Below are 17406 nucleotides of genomic sequence, written 5' to 3' on the forward strand. Positions count from 1 at the left end.
ATATGAATGGCGCCAGATTTCATCATGATGAGCATAGGGAACAACGTTGCCTGGACCCATGTCTTTCTTCTTCAAGATATCGACTTCCAGATCATCCAGTTTTCCTTCAACATGGCAGTTGGACTAGGAGGTTCATGGAACCAACCTCCTGCTGGGCCATCCTGGTCAAATCTCCATGAGTCAAGAGGATGAATTGTTTTGAATGAAATGCCCTCGCACTGGTTTAAATGGCTGGGTTGCCTTCTGTCGAACGGAACAATATGCGTTGACATCCTGCCTTTTCGCTTTCGGTGGACTGGATGCAGCTTAGAGTTCCTGGCCACAACATTACCCACAGACCTTGCCAAGTTCAATTAGGGAGATCAGACCAACGTCGGAATGATCGAACGGCATTGTTCTACCAGGAACTCAAATACATCTTTCTCTCTCGCGCTTGCACCCAATGGTATCCAAGACCCAACTTGGTGATGCAGAGTGATGTGCTCAGCTTTCGGGATACAGTCTCGCGGTTGCACGTTCCCCAACGGGTATCTGGGCTTAACGTTCGTTTCCTCCACCAGCAGAGACACACGCCCGCTGTCTTGTTCACTCGCGTTACACTCTTTCTTCCAATCGCTGATTGTATCATCGCATTCCAAGCCAACGCTACCAAGGGCTCGGAGTACGTGACCCAGCTGGCCATGACGGAACAGGTGTTATATCTGAATTGCCAGGCTCAGAAGACAGGTTGCTGCAAGCTCAAGTCAACCACCATAATCTCGATTATTCAACGGCTGGCGACGAAAACTGGTATCTGACGGAACTCTTGGTGACACATTTCTGCGTCTCCTTGGCTGTACCTTCGAACTTCACCAATTGCCCATCATTTGTAAGTCATCACCGTGCCAGCCTCCCCTTGCTTTCTTATATCTAATGTGCTTCCCCCCAGGGACTTCAACTCCAGACTAATGGTTTGTTTCATCTCAAGTCCAACTTCACTCTCGTGCTTGCTGCATCGACATCTACGAGTTGCTGCGGACCGATCCTGGCTTGAAACCTTCGACTCTTTCCGGCTGTCAACGACAACTGATATCGATCGGACATTCTTTGCTGCGACATCGAGATCGTGTACATGATGCGCAATGCTCCGAGGGTGACAGAAAATTGAACTCGCGTCTGGCCAATTGATACTCCATGAAGCTCACTCCAGCGTCAAGTGGTACATCAGGCTCAAATTCAAGCACATCCAGACCCGGGTAGACGCATAGACGACTACTGCTGTCAGCTATCGCTCATGATGGAGTCGAGACAGTAAGTGTCGTTGGTGCTGATAAACTCATTGTAGTTGGAGACAATCAGGCGTTGGCTGGTACAGAAAGATGCGAGTCTATCGATCTGATCGGGTTTGAAGGGAAGGAGGTGCTATTTAGCACAGATGGTTCATCCAACTATAGATGTATGGGGACTATACAGATATTCCTGATTACACAGACTGTACTGAAATCTAAGTCTTGCCCTAACGTTGTCACTCCTTGTTCATGTTGCAGTGCCTCTATTCCTGATCATTTTTTTAACAGCCCATCCCTTGGGCTAAGTAGGAAGACAGAAAGCCATTTACCAGCAGATACCTGAACCCTGATGCAAATGAAATGTGATTGATTGACAGACAGAAGATAAATCCCGGACCCTTTCCCACTCTCTTGTGTCATCTCTAGAATCTACTGTATTCCGTTTATTCACAGGACCCCCGAGTGGCTTTGCTCGCTCCATAAAACATGGAGTCTTCAGGGAGTACAGCATGGTTTTTCTTTTGCAAATAGCCAATTCTGTACGTCCTGTGACAATATTGGCCACCCGAACATTCCCTTGTCCATTGATACTCGCAGCAGAGCAGATTTTTGCGCTTCGGGTCGCCTACTTCTGTTGACAGATGCCACCTCAACGCCGGAGTCCACAACTTCGGCACTACGAATAATACCATATCGTATGCGACTTGAACCTTCTTTTTCGCCAACCCTGCAACGTCAGAGAGAAGATCGACAACAACCAGTGCGGCCATAACGTCATCTAAGGCGACACTGACTCGATCTTCGTGTACGTCATGGGGGTCGACCAGCAGAACTGCATGAACAAGGCAATGGCGGTGGCCAAAGGTGATCAAGGCTAGTTCCAAGGGGGGCGCCGTTCGAGGATGTGGGGCTGGCGTGAAGGGCAACTCTACAAGTCGATTGTCGTCTCGAGCAAGAATAAGTACGAGCCGGTGATGGACGATGGCAGTGTGGAGACCAAGGGGCTGGCCATCGCGAAGTACGGTTTAATGTGGGTGATGCTGACTCTCTAGTCTTTTTGAAATTTCTAGGCACAAGCTCTTTATGAAGTATACCTTTGATACGCCCCTATCCATGGAGATGATGGTTGAACTCCCCAACCGCCTGTGTTGAACGCGCCTAAATCTCAGTATGCAACGCCGATATGCACCAGCTTTCCTTCATCTTAGTCTATCGTCTTATCGTGAAGAGGTGTCTAGGCATCACTGGCCTTTTCTTTCTCCTTTTCATCACCAAATTCATCACCAAACTCCTCAACAATCCAGAGACAAAACTTCTCCCACTCGATCTGCCACTCTTGCATTCTCTTGGCCTTGACATTCGTCCCAAGGCTAGCCTGCTTGATGTCGTTGATCCAGTCAGTCTGGTTCTGGTCCTCGAAAGCGGCCCATCTGACGCTGTTCTCCGCGAGGCTACCAAGGCCTGCAAGACCAAGGTTCTTCCACCCCTGGAGAGCCTGCCAGAAGTCGTGTGACATGCCGGCTGTGTCTTGCCCGAGCATAGCGGGATCGTCGTTACACAGACTGCAAACAACACCACGCGCCAAAAGGGCGGGCAGGGGATGGGCTGTTACGGAGCCACAGAGGCGGAGGACCTCGTTCGAGATGGGGCACGACTCGATGAGAATACGTTTCTCCTTGACCATATCGATCAGCAGGGGGTGTTTGAAGAGACTGAAGCCGTGGCCGATGCGTCGGGTGCCAAGCAAGATCGCATCAAACAAATTGGCATCAGTGTCAGTGCCATCCCCAAGTGTCTCACCTGCATGGAAGAAGAAGGGGAGGTTGACGCCTTCCATGGCGCACTGCTTGCGGAACCAGAAAAGCTCGGGGAGTAGATCAGACAGGGGTCGGCCCAGATCCTCAGGACCAACCAAATCATAACCAGCAATGAGGTCAGGGAAAGCAATCTTGGTAGCGATACAGCAGTCCATGTTCTCTATGATCAGACGGGTCGGCCAGCTTCTTAGGCAAGTCCAAATGGTGGTGAGACCCCAGAAACCCTTGCCCTCCGGTGATTTCTTGAAGTTATCGATTTCTTCACGCAGAACCTCAAACATGTGAATGTAGTCTTTCTCAGGCTCCTCTTGTTTATCACGGCAATAGTTAAGTGGCCAAGTGAATCTATAGCTGTTAGAGGAAGATCAGAAATTGTCGACTTATGACTTACCGAAGTTCAGCCCAGTTGACACCATCATCCTTGAGGTTCTTCATGAGCTCGCGGAGGAAGATCCGGAACATGGGTTCATAGTGAATGATGGTGGCGCACACGAGGAAACACTTTCCAAACTTGACCCAAATGGCATCAACTCCATGGTGTTGCTCATGGGTGTCTGTGACGGAAAGAGTGCATCGGCCCTTCAGCCACTTGAGAAAGCCGGATCGTCCACCATGGGGAAACTCATCTGCCGCCTTTGGAAGTGGCACAAAAGCATCAGGCTTGTAGCTCTCTTCCCAAATAGATCCATCAGTGTCCGCCTTGGTTCTGTATCGGAAGCTAGGAACTGCATCCTCTCGAGATTCTTCAGTGTTGAGAGGTCGGTCGCTACACATATGCATTCCTGGCATTTTCAGAAGCTCATCAAAGAGAAAGTCAAAGTTGACCATGGCATCCATGTGTGCATGAAGCAGCGCTCCCTTTGGCATGCGTCGAACAATCTTCCAAAGGTTTGTCTTCTCCATGCGATCTTTTGCCAGCATAAACATCATTCCTGGAAAGATGCATTCGTTTCCTGCTTGAGCTAACTCTTCCTCAACTTGAGGAGTCCAGATGGAGTCATTCTCCTGGTCGCGGATGCAGTCGACGATGTCACTCGCGCGCTTGGCAATAGGTGAGAGAGAGGCTCTGAATGAAGCATCTGTGCGAGACTTTTGTTCTTGACTCATGAGGTTTGCTCGGCCTGTGAGATATTGCTGAAGGAAGGGGTCCGAGAGTGAGGGGATGTCTTGAGAGACTTCCTCCCACTCTTCATTGGACATGGTATGCTCATCCGCCATGATTCCTTGATTGATTGGAGGAAGCAGTTACTCTCAAGTGTTCGGTGGAGGTTTATGGATAAGTTAGAGCTAGAAGTCGTCCGCGAGCGGTGAAACGGTAGGATACTGTAGGTGGATTAGGCAGGTCGGGGAAGCGTGCTAAGCAGAAGATCGCTGAAGTCAGATGAGCTGCTTATGATAACGAAGGATCAAAACAAGAACACGTCAGATGTGGTGAGACATGATTTGATGAAGAGTATGGCACATCAATGTAGAAAAACACACTGTTAAAGGTAAAGTGAAGCGTTGAATGTAGAGTTAAGGATGTGACGTAGAGGCACAAACGGTTACGCTTTGAGTTGAGCGTAACAAACGGTGTATTACTCCAAGGCCCTCGCCGATAACGACATCTGGTTTCACGTGACTGTGCAGTCGTTACACCCGCAGCGTGATTAACCGCATCACAGCCTCTGATTGGCTGAGCTAGTCTCATAGCTCACAGTAGACGCACCTTATCACCTCCAGGATCATGCATCGTCACACTTGACTCCCTGCAACCAATCTTCTCCTCAAGATATTCTCCCCGGCAGTCTGTGGCTGGACGCATGAAATGAAGCTATCCCCGCTTTCTATCCTGCGGTGAAGAAGGATATCCCTGGCCTGTCACCCACCCTGTGCCTTGCATCTCGGAGCATGAACGGCATAGCACCAACAATCACGTCGAATGTCACTCTGCTAATTAGTTCGCGGCTGTTCCTGACAAGCCATTCGCTCCTGAGAATGGCCCTAGTTTTGTTCGTCCTATAGCGCGAAACCCCGAGACTCCCAATGGAAATCGTCACGTCCATCACTTGGAGTCACCTGCACGGGACATCACAGTTCTAGAGACCGACTTTTCACGATAAATGTGACTTTCTGCTGACCATCGTGAGCCAAGTGGCTTTCTTTCTGACTCAATCCTTCGACCAACGTGCATTCTCACATTCGGTTGGATGCCTTTGAATGGATTTATTTCTGCTGATCCTAATGAAGCCGAGCCTGATGGGTGACGGATAATGAGGTCTCCAGAATTATAAAAGGCGAGGGAATTCTTGTGATGTCTACGATGTTTGAGTTCTCTATTACTATCTTTAACAATTGAGCTGGACTCAATAATCTTACGAGCTCATACTATACTTAATCTACACTGCTCACATCATCCACCATATCCTCTTCAAGATGAAGTCATTCACTCTGGTCACTCTCTTGTGCACCGTGGCCACAGCTGCAGTTATCCCTCGGGATACTGTCTTCGATGGCCATTGCTGCTTCACGTTACAAGATGTGGCAACTAGTGCTACAGTTCAACAAAACAGCGACGGCAACCTGCTGCTCAATGCCGGCAAAACCAACGGCTTCTACTGTATCGATCTGTCCAACTCTCAAGACATTCTTCGAGACAACGCCTTCAACGCTTGCTTTCTCGGCCCAAGCGGTGCTCTCAAATGCGTCGATCCAACGCCTGGTTTCCAATCATGGACGTTACAAAAGAGTGGCAGCAATACGCTTCTTCAGCATGATGGAGGAAGCACATTCAACTCCTGCTCAAAAACTTCTACAAGTGCAAAGGGTACTGTTCTATATGGAGACAAACACACTGATGCTACGGCGTGTAAGAAGGTTACACTGAAGGCGAAGAATTTTAAGGGCACATGCAAGAGTCTCCAGGGTTGATGTGGGACAGGCGTACAACTACTTAATACCCATTCTTTACATTTGGTTCAACATTCTTGGTCTCTCTTGAGTTTTCATTTTATATGTGACGAGGACAGTGCTGGCCCCAGATTCGCAAAAATGAGTGAAATGATACAGCCATGAATCAATACCAATGGTGCTGTCAAAGCTTGGCAAAGATCTCGTTTCTAGCGCCTCCATACACAACTGCGAAGTCCTTCGCAAGCTGTTCTTGAGCTGAGACCTTTTCTCGCTTCGTAGTGACATTCTTCCCTTCCAAGAATCGATGGAAAATGTCCAGTGACACTTGATCACCGTCACTACCAGCGTCAACATAGAGAAGAACAGACACCAGTAAATCTGCCACAGCCCAAAGAACTTCCCTAGCATCTCCCATTAAGTCTGCCAACGATTCTCGTTCAATACGCTGCCTCAGGCTCTTCCAAACATCCAAAGGGTTCAAGCCTTCAGGCCAAGATACCTTTCCTTGAAATGCCATACCTTTCTTAATAGAGTCTTCGAGGGCGTTCAGAGTGTCCTGACCAGCCTTCGTATGCTTAATAGCCCTCAAAAAGTCAGTGCTCAAAACATCCGTTGTGCCCTCCCAGATAGGCAGTACAGCACAGTCACGATGGAGGCGGGCGATATTGAGGTACTCTTGTTCTTCATTGGCAAGGTACCCAACACCACCGAGCGCCTCCATACAAGAGAAAAGTAGCTGTACCGATGCTTTGCAAACGTAAGCTTTTGTGAGTTGAGTAAGAACCCGAATCAATGGCGCAGCATGTTGTGCAGAGGGTGTCAGCGCCTCTAGCGCAGGTGAAAGACTTGCGTCTGACGCTATGTCATGCTCCGAAACGCCGAGGACATATGATGTAAAGATGGTAAGAAGCATAAGGCCACGATACTCGGAAGATATCTTTGAAAGGGTTCTCATATGTAATGAACTCTCTGTGAGCTTCATTCGAGTTCCCTTTCCGCCACCAACCTCTCGAACTTGAGCATATGCTCTTGCGATGGCAAACCCTCTTCCTAAATAACCCACAGCAGCAACTGAAGAGTGCACTCGAGTCAAGGTCAAAATTGTTGCGATTTCTTGGATGCCTCGGCCTTCTTGACCTACAAGCCATGCTCGCATGTCCTGGAGAACTAGTTCAGCTGTTGGGAGACTCTGTGTGCCTGATTTGTTCTTCAAACGTTGGATGCGAACTCCATTAAGTTGCTCTCCGTTGCTTCTCGGAAGTCCGGTGGCTGTGGTAGCACTCGCATCGTGTTTGTACATCGGGGCCATAAAGGTTGAAAGTCCGCCTCTAGATGTTCGAGCAAGGAGGACAGTCATTCTTGAGTCCGTTGCTGACGAAAACCACTTGAAGCCATTGATACTCCATGGTCCCAATGGTATCTTTTCATCTTTCGAGGCGAGTTGGATCTCAGAAGTTGGCATGTGCACTGCTGTTGTTTCGGTCAACGACACATCACTGCCCCCCGTTCGCTCAGTCATCCACTGGCCACTGGTCCATGCATGCTGTGGATCTCGTGTGGTTAGATGACTGAAAGCGTTCTCGAATACTTTCTTTTGCTCATCTGTGAGTTTCATAACGAGTTCTGGGCTACCAAGGTGTGTTTGTAGAAGTCGAGCAGCGCCATCCTGCATAGCGGAAGGACAACCGACGTTGGCGCACGATGGCGTCCAAAGTTGTATGCGCATGAACTGGTATGCTCGTGCAAATGCACCATATGGAGTATCATATCCAGCGGCGACAAATCTAGACATGTCAATAGCTGATCAGTCAACAACGTATATGTCTTACCCTCGGGACAGGCCAAAATTCTGAAGGCCACGCCACCCTTCACCAGTGACTAAATCACCCTTCCACTGGCCGAATACATCACGGCCTGATCCTTTAAGGAAGGGTTTGTTATGTTCAGCATCCGTGATCCAGGCAAAAACTTGGTCGGAGAGGACATCATCTCCAAGTGAAGCCATTTCAGCTTGGACTTGCTGAACGATTTGCCGTGGAAGAAACACTGCGAAGACAAGTAAGCACAGGCCTCTGGATAATAGTAACTGGCCTTAAACCCACACTTAAAGCATCTCTGAAAGGTCACATCATCATGAAACTGATTGTTCAGAACAGGAGGCTTCTGAAAGAAGCCCTTATCTGCGCCTGAAGCCTCCATGACTGAATGAGGTAAGAGAAGAGAAATTTGAACATGTTGGATCCCGCCCGAGCTTGCTTTATCACTGTTGGTCGGCACTGCTAACACTTGTCAGGACATTCAATCACAAGCCATCGACTACATCTCATCGGGGACCTCCAGTGGGGTCAGACCTCCAAATCGAGCCAGTATTCCGCCATTTTGGGTAAGTCGTGCGGAAGAAATTCCGGGTTCATGGATTCCTGGTGTTTTCAACGCGGAACTAAGAGCCAGAAACGGAATGTGAACCATGATCGTTGTTGGAATTCCTCTCACAACCATGCATGTTTTCTCCGCATTCTTGACTGGGGTCATACCTTGTCCCGAGGTTTGGCTTTCCAACCTCCACATGAGTCTATTCCTGGGGCCTGGTGTCGATCCTGAAGACTACAAGGTCGTATTCTTGGAAGAAGGCGGAGTTTGTCACAGGAAATACAAACCTACATTATGGGATCCAGGTTTAGTAATTAAGGTAAAGATTGTCTAAAATCATGAAATTATTCATCAAAGTTCGACCAGGATTGCTCTGAACTCATAATGGTATCAGTATCAAGTCATAGGAACAAGTTTGCTTCAACAGTTCTCGCAAAGCGTCCAAGTACTCACTAAGTTTCTTTAGACTCAGTGTGGCCGCTTGTCGGACAGGATCTGCCAATGCCAGGCCTGGTGTCCCTAGTAAGAATTTCTTTCATACGGTACATTCCCAAAAAGGACCTATAGCAACGAAGACTAAAGACCACAGAACGTTCTATGGGCAATTGCAATAAAGAGTGAAAAGCGGAGTTTGATTCTTTTAGCTGCCTAGATAAACAATAAAATATGAAGACCGCGAAACCAGCCGCTAATTTGTTGCCTTGTTGCTACCAGTACCAACATACGGCACAGCTGTAAACTAAAGAAAGTGAACGTCCATCGACACAACATATTCAAAGATTGTATTGCTGACCCATAGTGAAAGAAGCCAGGACAAGCCTCCATAGTGGCTTTATCCTGTAAACTGGTCACTCAACCACTGGCGAAAGCTTCTCGGCTGCACATTGACGAGGCCATTCAACGATGTATGCCCAAAATCGTAACGTCCTTCAACAGTAGCTTGAAGCTGCTGATAAAAGGCAACTTTGGCGTAATCTCCCTGTTGATAGAAACCACTCATAAGTCCTGCAATATCTGAAGCTTGCCATTGAGAAAGAGAAAATGCCGCTTAATGAGTTAGCATAATCTTTCCATACTTATGATGTTAACTTACCGTTCAGGGTTCTTGAGCATTGCCCAACAATGTCACGAAGCGACAGACGGTCTCCTCTCATCATAAACTCGCGAGGCCAGTTCGCAGGTCCCAGATCAATGGCAGCAACGATGAATTGAGCAACATCATATACAGATGTCATGCAGACACGGACAGTATGCCCTCGAGGGTTTTTTTCAACGCACTCAGCAGTATAGGTATTCATGTCAAGAATGTAAGATCCCACGTTAGCTAAGTTTGAACCATAACCAATGGCCAAACTTCCGAGCCCTTGGGGGAGAAATCTCTCCATGAAGATACCGCAGGAGAAGACGGTCCATTTCATCTGGGATGATCTTGCACAACGTCTGAGATGCTGTCTCGCTTGGGACGAGTACGAATAGGGGTCGAGTTGATCGTTTTCGGGCCGCTTTTCGAGGCTTCCTTCGAACTCGGAAGGGACAAAGAACTGTACACCGCTTTGGACAGCTGCAGTGATCAGGTTGACCTGTTCACCCCCCGAAAATGTGCAGATGACAAGATTAACTCCGTGAAGTGCGTATGCTAGGCTATTTTCGTCATTGTAGTCAACAACCATGACTTGAACGTCAAGTGCTGCATATTCGGGACGTGACTGTGTTGTTAGAAACCTCATATATACATGAGAGTCATACTTACAGAACGTGAGAGAACAACAACTTGATAAGCGTTTGCTGCTTTGGATATATGGCTTGCCAGGAGATATCCAAGGCCGGAGCCCCCAGCTATAGCTATTCGCATCATGGTGAAAGTATTACACACAGTTTCGGCGAAGTCTACCAGGACAGTGTACAGATGCTAATATAGTCGAGAAAGAGCTAGTGAAGGAATGACTGAGGTTGAACTTTTGAGAACTTAGCGTCCCCTAAATAGCTTCTTGTCTGAATTCTTGATTCAAGATCTTGGGGGGTGCAGTTGAGCCTCAAGTCTAGACAAACACATGGCTGAGTACGGCAACAAGCATTGTAAGGTAACTCAGTGAACAAGGCTCATCGGAGAGGCCTCAGTCACAGGCAGAAGCAGGGGAATAAGACATTTGTGGTTCAAGTCTAACCAAGAGCCTCTACTGGCTCGTGATAAGTTGCCGTGGAGTTAGTAACGGACGAATGTCTGCACGAATTCTCACACAGTATAGCTTTGGAAAGTTATCAGCAACCTCCTTTTCGTCACAATTGTGGGGTGCACTTGAGTTCCTGCTTCAAGTAATAGGTCCGGAATGGTGTTGAATTGCCATGTGAAGTCAGGGGACAGTGAATAAGGGTGCCTAACGAGTTTAAGGGGCCAAGAAGTTGTGAGAAAACTTGAACTACTAATCGCGGATTGGTCAGATTAAGTTACAATAAGTGACAAATATCCCTCTGAGATCTTACACGGCATTTGTCTGGTCGATAGCCGTAGGGTACAAAGGCAGTGCACATTGAAGCACAAGACTTATCGTGATCACATGCAGCTTGTTGGTTGCCTCGTTAGCCTTACAACAGTCAATCCGTTTGGTTGATGTAGCATGGCTGTGTTGAGGTTCACGGTGGATATGGATGTCTCGTTGTTGAGAACTCGATGTCAAATCATGACATTCTCAGACCCTCAAACTGACAAGTCGTCAACAGCCGTCCACCTGGTCGATTGTTTATCTTCGATCCCTGTTCTATGCTTCCGCCACAAAGGAGGTGCATACCTCTGCGTCAGTCGCGGTCACGGTAGGAGTTGGCCGACCAATCTTTAACCTGGACTTATGGGAACCAGGGTGTTTAAGCATGAGACATTAACCGTGGTTCGTAGATTAAACGCCTCACAGGCATACAGAGTGCCTTATGAAGTTGAAGAAGAGGCAGTTCATGGTTCGCGGTATGCAGATGTAGTTCAACGCCCGCCCCATCCGCATTGCATCGGACAAGCCGTCATTGGCTTGAAGATAGGCTACACTGATGCTAGCAAGGCAGAAGACGCTGTAGCCTGTTCTAGTGTGAGATCGCAACGAGGCTCTGGTTCTCGGGGGCAAGAGTATTGAGTGTAGATCAACAACTCCAAGGGCCCATATGGAGATTGGGGGCCAAGACCCTGGCCCATCAGTGGTTGAGCTAATGCAGCAGCCCCCATTATCCATGTCTATTCCCCGTAGGGCTGACTGGGGTTGATAGGAGTGGCGAGCAATTGGGCATATTCATTGGATGTTGTAGATATTGTTTCGGTGGGAGACAAGTCTTATTCTAACGTCCTTCTTGCCGTGTGGCACCGGTGACTTACATAGCCATTTTCGAGAAACAGCAGTGATGGTGTAATTTTTGGCGATCAGGGGGGGACTGATCGGAAATGGCCGTTATCGAACCAGTCTATCGGAGTTAGTCTGCGATTGAGATTGGTTATATGCAAGTGTGTCTGTGTGTGTGATTTGTATTGGAGGTTGTAAGCTGCATCGCAACACAGAATTTTCAGGCACCTCTATGCAGAGGGAGCTGATTCACCACCTCAATCTCTTTCAGAAGAAGCCTTCTTGCTTCACTGCGGGAGTTTCGCTACATTTTGCACATAAGGGTAGGAAAGGTTTCCCCTGGTGATCAATGCATCAAGTCGCAGCATGGTTATCCCTCGTCTTGTCGCTTTTCATAAGTTCTACGTACCGTAGCTACTGAGGTACCAATAGGAGGCTTGAAACTTCAAATGAGAAGATTCGGGTATATTTTCTTGCATGCCCCATCTAGGCAAGGCCCGAACTGTTTGAAATTCTCGGTGAAACATCAAACCTAGAAAAGATGAACACTGCCATGGATGCATGCAAAATGATTACAATACCTGGGTACCTATATCTCCCAATCATATGTTGGTTGGGCTGCATAACAGCACTATGGATGCCTTGTCGTGGTTTCACGGAGCTGCCAACGAGGCTCGTTGCTAGCTTTTTGACACTCAAAAATATAACCAGCATCATGTCAATTACGCGATGAGACAGAACAGTAGAGCACGGCCTGTGAATGTCTTAACCTTCAGGTTGAAGGTTCACGGTGAGACATGCATAGATTTCACAACAGCACAATTCTGTCATCGATAGCGGCTTCACCTGAGACATTTCTAGGCTACACAGGTTGGGTTTTAAAGCATGATGAAACTGGCTTTCAAATCTCTCTTGTAATTCTACCAAACTCTACGACAGCCTTTGAGACTCACGTACAGAAATCTTTGATTTCATCCTCTTCGACTCCGGTTCTTTCAGCCCCATCCCGAACCCATTCAGGTTAAGCCCTTTGTTAGGCAACAAACCAATATCATATTTCGCTCTGTCTAAGCCTGGAGTGCAGTCTCATCCCTTGTGTTACCACTACCCTTCCTCCAGCCCTCAGTATGGTCAATCTTCTTTCTAGCCACACTCTCTGACCCCTCAGCTCCCCATGCACCTCCTCCAGGTGTGCAGACAATGATACGATCCCCAGCCTTCATAGCAGCTGTGTTTTTAGCCCCCATGTTGATACGTCGCTCCTCGTATTCAACCTCCCCTGCATCTTCCTTTGTATGAAACTGTTTCAGAGAAGTCTCCCAGTTGGCCTTTTCAACGTTGCGCACCCACAGGTTCAGACCACATTCTCCGTCGCCACCACCATTCAGCCCATACGGGCGATAAACGCGACGCTCACTGAGGATGGACACTTGAAGGGGGATCCGGAACTCAATGTCACGGATGACGCCGTCACCACCGCGATGTTGGCCTCGCCCTCCTGAACCGGACCGAATAGAGAACTCGCGGAGAACTACAGGATAACGACGTTCAAAAATCTCTGAATCTGTGATTCGAGTGTTTGTCATATGACAGTGAACACCACTGGTTCCCTCCCAGTCAGAACCCGCACCACTTCCGCCAGCAATGGTCTCGTAGTATCCGAAACCCTTGACAGCTTCGGTGCCGTCTTGGTTCCCGCCAAATCCAAAAGTCAAGTTATTGCAGCATCCCTGACTGGCAGCACAAGCCTGGAATGCTTTGAAAATAACATCTGTGATGCGTTGACTGGTAAGGACATTGCCTCCCACAACTGCAGCCCCTGGCGACGGCGACAGAATGGACTTGGGAGGGATCTTGACATGAATCGGCTTCAAGCATCCTTGGTTAAGTGGGATGTCTTCGGAAATCAGGCATCTCAAACAGTAAATAATAGCACTGAACGTAATGGCCTGGGGGGCGTTGATATTTCCGTAGACTTCGGGGCCAGTACCCGAGAAATCAAATTCCGCTTCACCCTTTTCTGGGTCAATGCGAATTTTCAATCGAATGGGAGAACCGTCGTCCATAAAGTCAACTGCCGAGAGGTCCCTGCCTTCAAATCGCTTGTAAACATCTTTGAGTAGTCGGCGCACACACTGCTCGGCATTATTCTGGATATGGACCATATAGAACTGCACTGTCTCCTCGCCATGCTCTGCGATCAGAGTCTCAATGAGTGAGATTCCCTTTTGATTAGCCGAGACTTGAGCTCTCAAGTCGTTGATGTTGTCAGCCAGACAACGGGTTCCACTGCAGCCTGGATACTTGGCAGGTTCTTCGTAGAACAACTCGACAACACGTTTCTCATTGAACTTGCCACCACTCACAAGCTTCTCACTTCTGATAGAGGCACCCTCTTGATAGAGCTCTCGGGAGTGAGGTGGCATACTTCCGGCGCTAATACCACCAATATCAGCATGGTGAGCTCGAGACGCAGCGTAGAAGAGGATGTTTTCTCCCTTCTCATCAAACGCTGGCATCAATAAGGTCACATCCGGAAGATGAGTTCCTCCATATGAAGGGTGGTTAGAGATTATGACATCGCCCTTCTCCAGTCTTCCTTTCCAAATCTCAGCCTGGCGTCGTACACAAGTAGACATTGAACCAAGATGGACAGGTAGATGAGGAGCGTTGGCTACAAGGCCGCCTGTGGCATCGAAAATGGCACACGAAAAGTCAAGTCTCTCTTTGACATTTGTGCTAACACTAGTCTTTTGTAAGGCACGCCCCATCTGCTCAGCGATTGCCATAAATCGATGACCAAAAATACTGAGCATGATAGGATCAACCTCGCGATCCTCAGATGACTTGGCAGACCTAAATCCATTAGAATGCGATAGAATTGTGGTCAAGACACAACTTACTCGTACTTTGCTCCCTCCTTCTCCAGATTAATGACTACATGAGTCTTGAGAATAATCGCAGTTGCCTTTGGTGTTACAACGATGGTTTGAGTACCGTCGGCAAGCATGGCTGGTCCAGGGATCGAATCGCCAGTATCTAGATCTTCAAGCTTGAATATAGGGGTTTTTTTCCTGCCACCCTCAAAGTATACCTGTTGGCTGTCAAGCTTCTTCTTGTCGGAAACCTTCTGCTGCTTTAGTTCCTTGAGTTGCTTGTCAACTGTATCATCTTGGTGTCGGAAACTCTTGCCGATACCACGAACACGAACATCATCAACGATGATGTCTCGCTCGTCAAGCGTAAAACCAAATTCATAGCGGTGCTGCTTCACGAAAGCTTGGCCAAAATCCCATTCTTTCCCATCGAAATGCTCCTTGGCCTCCTCAGGTGTCGGTCTGACAATCATGAGAGCTGACTCAGTACCGCGGTATCTCATGTTGAGGTATTCTTCAAAAGCAATTTCATCTTCTTGGAAGCCTTGATCTTTTAGGGAGTTTCGTGACTGGTCCTTGAGCTTCTCCATTTTCTTCTTCAGTTCATTAACTGTTTTGTCATCGTCCTTCCATACCAAGGAATCGGGCTCTTGTCGTTCATCAACGACATCTGCTAAAGCCATGCCGTATGCGGAAAGAACTGAAGAATATCGATGAACCAGAATTTGTTGAATGCCCAGAGACTCCGCAATGGCGACAGCGTGCTGACCACCAGCACCACCAAATGTTGCAAGTCGATGTTTTGAAGAATCGTGTCCCTTGGCTTCGGTAATCGACCGGATGGGGCGAGTCATTGTCTCATTAGCTACGGTCAAGAATCCATATGCAACTTCGTCTACCGTCAGGTTTTTGTTATTCTCCTGGTTCACTTGATCTGCGAGCTCCTGAAGAACTTTTCGGCTAGCCTCGATATCCAACCCCTGGTCCTCATTCTCTCCAAAAATCTTAGGAAAGAATTCAGGAAGTAGGCGGCCAAGTACCAAATTTGCGTCTGTGACGGTGGCTGGACCTCCTTTACGGTAGCACGCAGGACCTGGGTGAGCGCCTGCGGACTCAGGTCCAACAACGAAAAGTCCATTCCTGAAAAAGAGGCGAGAGCCGCCACCGGCAGCAACCGTATTGATGTCCAGTTGTGGTGACTGGATTGTAACGCCAGCAGTTGTTGTCTCGAACACATGTTCGTAACGGCCTTCGCCATATCTTGAAACATCGGTGCTTGTGCCACCCTACTCAAGTTAGTCTGCTGCTTTGAAAACACCGTTTAACTCACCATATCGAAGCCGATGACCGGTGTCTTTGTTTCTTCATCATACGAAGTGATAGCGTATCCCACGACACCTCCTGCAGGGCCTGATAGAATTGCCTTGAGTCCAGTGAACTTTTCCACATCGACAAGGCCACCATCGCTCTGCATAAACTCGCATCTCGCTCCCTTAGCACCCTTCTCCTCCTTCACGCTACGAGTTCCAAGGCCGCCTTCGAACCCAGCCTGGAAGCCATCAATGTACTTGCGAATAGCCGGTGTGAGATAAGCATCAGCACAAACAGATGTAGCTCGTGAAACCAGTTTTATCATGGGCATGAGCTCGTGGCTTAGTGATATATGTTGGAAGCCGATATCCTTAGCTATCCGCCCAATCAGAGCTTCATGGTCAGGATAGGTGTAGCCGTGCATCAGACAAACAGCGATGCTGCGAATGCCTTGATCGTAGACACTTTGGAGCTTTGATCGAATGTCTTCTTGTTCGGCTTTTTTGAGAATTCTGACTGTTTCGCCAGACAAACCTCGAACAAGAGTCTTGCCTTCGGCTTCTTTAGTACCAACTTGAGCCTCTGCTTCCGTTTGCGTTCTTTCGGGATCCTCAGCGTAATCTTCGAGTGTAACCCGCTCGTCAATCTCAATAACTTGCTCGTATAACACGTCGGGCTTCCGAATTGCAAGGTCAAAGATTTTGGGCCTCGACTGATTTCCGATGGTCAGGCAGTCCTTGAAACCCTTGGTAACGACCATAGCAATTTTTTCTCCCTTTCTCTCGAGCAAGGCGTTTGTGGCTACAGTTGTTCCCATCCGAATCGAATCAATCTGAGAAGTGTCCAAAGCTTCACCTCGAGGAATATCTCTGCCGAGAAAGTGGCTCATGATGCGCCGAATACCCTCAAGCGGGGCATCTTTATAGTTGGCCGGGTCTTCGGATAGAAGCTTGATGATAATCTCCTTTCCATTGCTCTCCCCTACACAGTCGGTGAAAGTGCCACCTCTATCAATAGCAATTCTAATACCGCGCTGTGATGTTGCTGTCATGGCGGATATCTTTCGGGATGTTGGTGAGGGGAAGAGGGGTTAAAGCGAAGGTCTCTAGAGCATCAAAACGTGCGTGTGCGTCAGATGACTGAGATGAATGTTAGCAAAAACGAGAAAGGTCAATTACGTTCCAGTTGGCGACCTCCGAAACAAGTATGCATCGCTCTTTGTGCAGGTTGAAACTACTTGGGTGCCTCTCAGGCGGCTATTATGTCGTCACAAACCCCACGTTGCGTGATTGGTAATTGATAGCTTCAATCACCCGAATAGGCAATTTTAAGGACAGTTATTCACTGAGATCAATATCAGGTATTTTCAAGGACAGGGTTCTCCTTGATAGTGTGTTTTTATTAACCAAAAGTTGCTGGGAGGATAACAAAAAACCAAAAGAGTGGCAGAGAGTGGCAGAGAGTGGCAGAGAGTGAAAGTTTTACAACCATATGATTAACATCAGCCAATGGCAATTATGGTTTGAACTCCTGTTGGGTTTCCTCCATTGAA

The 17406-nt window shown here is 48.1% G+C and overlaps 6 protein-coding genes across 9 annotated transcripts; 2 read left to right on the plus strand and 4 right to left on the minus strand.

Annotated features, from left to right (window-relative positions):
* The first annotated feature begins 58 nt into the window (after window positions 1–58).
* On the plus strand, window positions 59–1518 carry FOXG_19002 (uncharacterized protein). 2 transcript variants are annotated; one of them, XM_018399167.1, is made up of 2 exons: window positions 59–868; window positions 929–1518. In XM_018399167.1, the coding sequence occupies exon 1, from the start codon at window positions 300–302 to the stop codon at window positions 795–797; it is 498 nt and encodes a 165-aa protein (XP_018240263.1). In that variant the 5' UTR covers window positions 59–299; the 3' UTR covers window positions 798–868; window positions 929–1518. The 2 variants fall into 2 exon arrangements, with proteins under 2 accessions (XP_018240263.1, XP_018240264.1); XM_018399168.1 differs by having other exon boundaries at window positions 968–1511.
* Window positions 1519–2222: 704 nt separating this feature from the next.
* FOXG_05198 (adenosine deaminase) lies at window positions 2223–4641 on the minus strand. The gene is made up of 2 exons (XM_018383347.1): window positions 3477–4641; window positions 2223–3430 (listed from the first exon to the last, which is right to left on the minus strand). Exons 1-2 carry the CDS (start codon window positions 4301–4303, stop codon window positions 2503–2505), a joined length of 1755 nt encoding a protein of 584 aa, XP_018240265.1. The 5' UTR covers window positions 4304–4641; the 3' UTR covers window positions 2223–2502.
* Window positions 4642–4788: 147 nt separating this feature from the next.
* FOXG_05199 (uncharacterized protein) lies at window positions 4789–6493 on the plus strand. Its single transcript, XM_018383348.1, has one exon. It carries the CDS (start codon window positions 5501–5503, stop codon window positions 5993–5995), a length of 495 nt encoding a protein of 164 aa, XP_018240266.1. The 5' UTR covers window positions 4789–5500; the 3' UTR covers window positions 5996–6493.
* On the minus strand, window positions 5366–8281 carry FOXG_05200 (uncharacterized protein). Of its 2 annotated transcripts, XM_018383349.1 has the most exons (3): window positions 8080–8281; window positions 7807–8023; window positions 5366–7761 (listed from the first exon to the last, which is right to left on the minus strand). In XM_018383349.1, exons 1-3 carry the CDS (start codon window positions 8174–8176, stop codon window positions 6159–6161), a joined length of 1917 nt encoding a protein of 638 aa, XP_018240267.1. In that variant the 5' UTR covers window positions 8177–8281; the 3' UTR covers window positions 5366–6158. The 2 variants fall into 2 exon arrangements, with proteins under 2 accessions (XP_018240267.1, XP_018240268.1); XM_018383350.1 differs by having other exon boundaries at window positions 5366–8023.
* Window positions 8282–8964: 683 nt separating this feature from the next.
* FOXG_05201 (uncharacterized protein) lies at window positions 8965–10434 on the minus strand. Its single transcript, XM_018383351.1, has 3 exons — window positions 10098–10434; window positions 9441–10053; window positions 8965–9394 (listed from the first exon to the last, which is right to left on the minus strand). The coding sequence occupies exons 1-3, from the start codon at window positions 10200–10202 to the stop codon at window positions 9180–9182; spliced, it is 933 nt and encodes a 310-aa protein (XP_018240269.1). The 5' UTR covers window positions 10203–10434; the 3' UTR covers window positions 8965–9179.
* A 2104-nt stretch (window positions 10435–12538) lies between these two features.
* On the minus strand, window positions 12539–17347 carry FOXG_05202 (5-oxoprolinase (ATP-hydrolysing)). Of its 2 annotated transcripts, XM_018383353.1 has the most exons (4): window positions 17048–17347; window positions 15874–16993; window positions 14571–15829; window positions 12539–14523 (listed from the first exon to the last, which is right to left on the minus strand). In XM_018383353.1, the coding sequence occupies exons 2-4, from the start codon at window positions 16903–16905 to the stop codon at window positions 12735–12737; spliced, it is 4080 nt and encodes a 1359-aa protein (XP_018240271.1). In that variant the 5' UTR covers window positions 16906–16993; window positions 17048–17347; the 3' UTR covers window positions 12539–12734. The 2 variants fall into 2 exon arrangements, with proteins under 2 accessions (XP_018240271.1, XP_018240270.1); XM_018383352.1 differs by having other exon boundaries at window positions 15874–17347.
* Between the last annotated feature and the right edge of the window lie 59 nt (window positions 17348–17406).

This window comes from Fusarium oxysporum, chromosome 7 (genome assembly GCF_000149955.1).
Source record: "Fusarium oxysporum f. sp. lycopersici 4287 chromosome 7, whole genome shotgun sequence".
Classification (NCBI taxonomy): Eukaryota; Fungi; Ascomycota; class Sordariomycetes; order Hypocreales; family Nectriaceae; genus Fusarium; species Fusarium oxysporum.

Excerpts from the sequence above, each read along its gene's own strand:
- FOXG_19002 (XM_018399167.1), top strand. The coding sequence starts at position 300 with ATGCAGCTTAGAGTTCCTGGCCACAACATTACCCACAGACCTTGCCAA.
- FOXG_05198 (XM_018383347.1), bottom strand. The coding sequence starts at position 4,303 with ATGGCGGATGAGCATACCATGTCCAATGAAGAGTGGGAGGAAGTCTCT. Across the intron at positions 3,431-3,476 it reads GTCAACTGGGCTGAACTTCG|ATTCACTTGGCCACTTAACT; the intron begins GTAAGTCATAAG and ends TAACAGCTATAG.
- FOXG_05199 (XM_018383348.1), top strand. The coding sequence starts at position 5,501 with ATGAAGTCATTCACTCTGGTCACTCTCTTGTGCACCGTGGCCACAGCT.
- FOXG_05200 (XM_018383349.1), bottom strand. The coding sequence starts at position 8,176 with ATGGAGGCTTCAGGCGCAGATAAGGGCTTCTTTCAGAAGCCTCCTGTT. Across the intron at positions 8,024-8,079 it reads CTTTCAGAGATGCTTTAAGT|TGTTTCTTCCACGGCAAATC; the intron begins GTGGGTTTAAGG and ends TTGTCTTCGCAG. Across the intron at positions 7,762-7,806 it reads AATTTTGGCCTGTCCCGAGG|ATTTGTCGCCGCTGGATATG; the intron begins GTAAGACATATA and ends TGACATGTCTAG.
- FOXG_05201 (XM_018383351.1), bottom strand. The coding sequence starts at position 10,202 with ATGATGCGAATAGCTATAGCTGGGGGCTCCGGCCTTGGATATCTCCTG. Across the intron at positions 10,054-10,097 it reads TTGTTGTTCTCTCACGTTCT|TCACGTCCCGAATATGCAGC; the intron begins GTAAGTATGACT and ends CTAACAACACAG. Across the intron at positions 9,395-9,440 it reads ATGCTCAAGAACCCTGAACG|CGGCATTTTCTCTTTCTCAA; the intron begins GTAAGTTAACAT and ends TAACTCATTAAG.
- FOXG_05202 (XM_018383353.1), bottom strand. The coding sequence starts at position 16,905 with ATGACAGCAACATCACAGCGCGGTATTAGAATTGCTATTGATAGAGGT. Across the intron at positions 15,830-15,873 it reads CGGTCATCGGCTTCGATATG|GGTGGCACAAGCACCGATGT; the intron begins GTGAGTTAAACG and ends TAACTTGAGTAG. Across the intron at positions 14,524-14,570 it reads AAGGAGGGAGCAAAGTACGA|GTCTGCCAAGTCATCTGAGG; the intron begins GTAAGTTGTGTC and ends TAATGGATTTAG.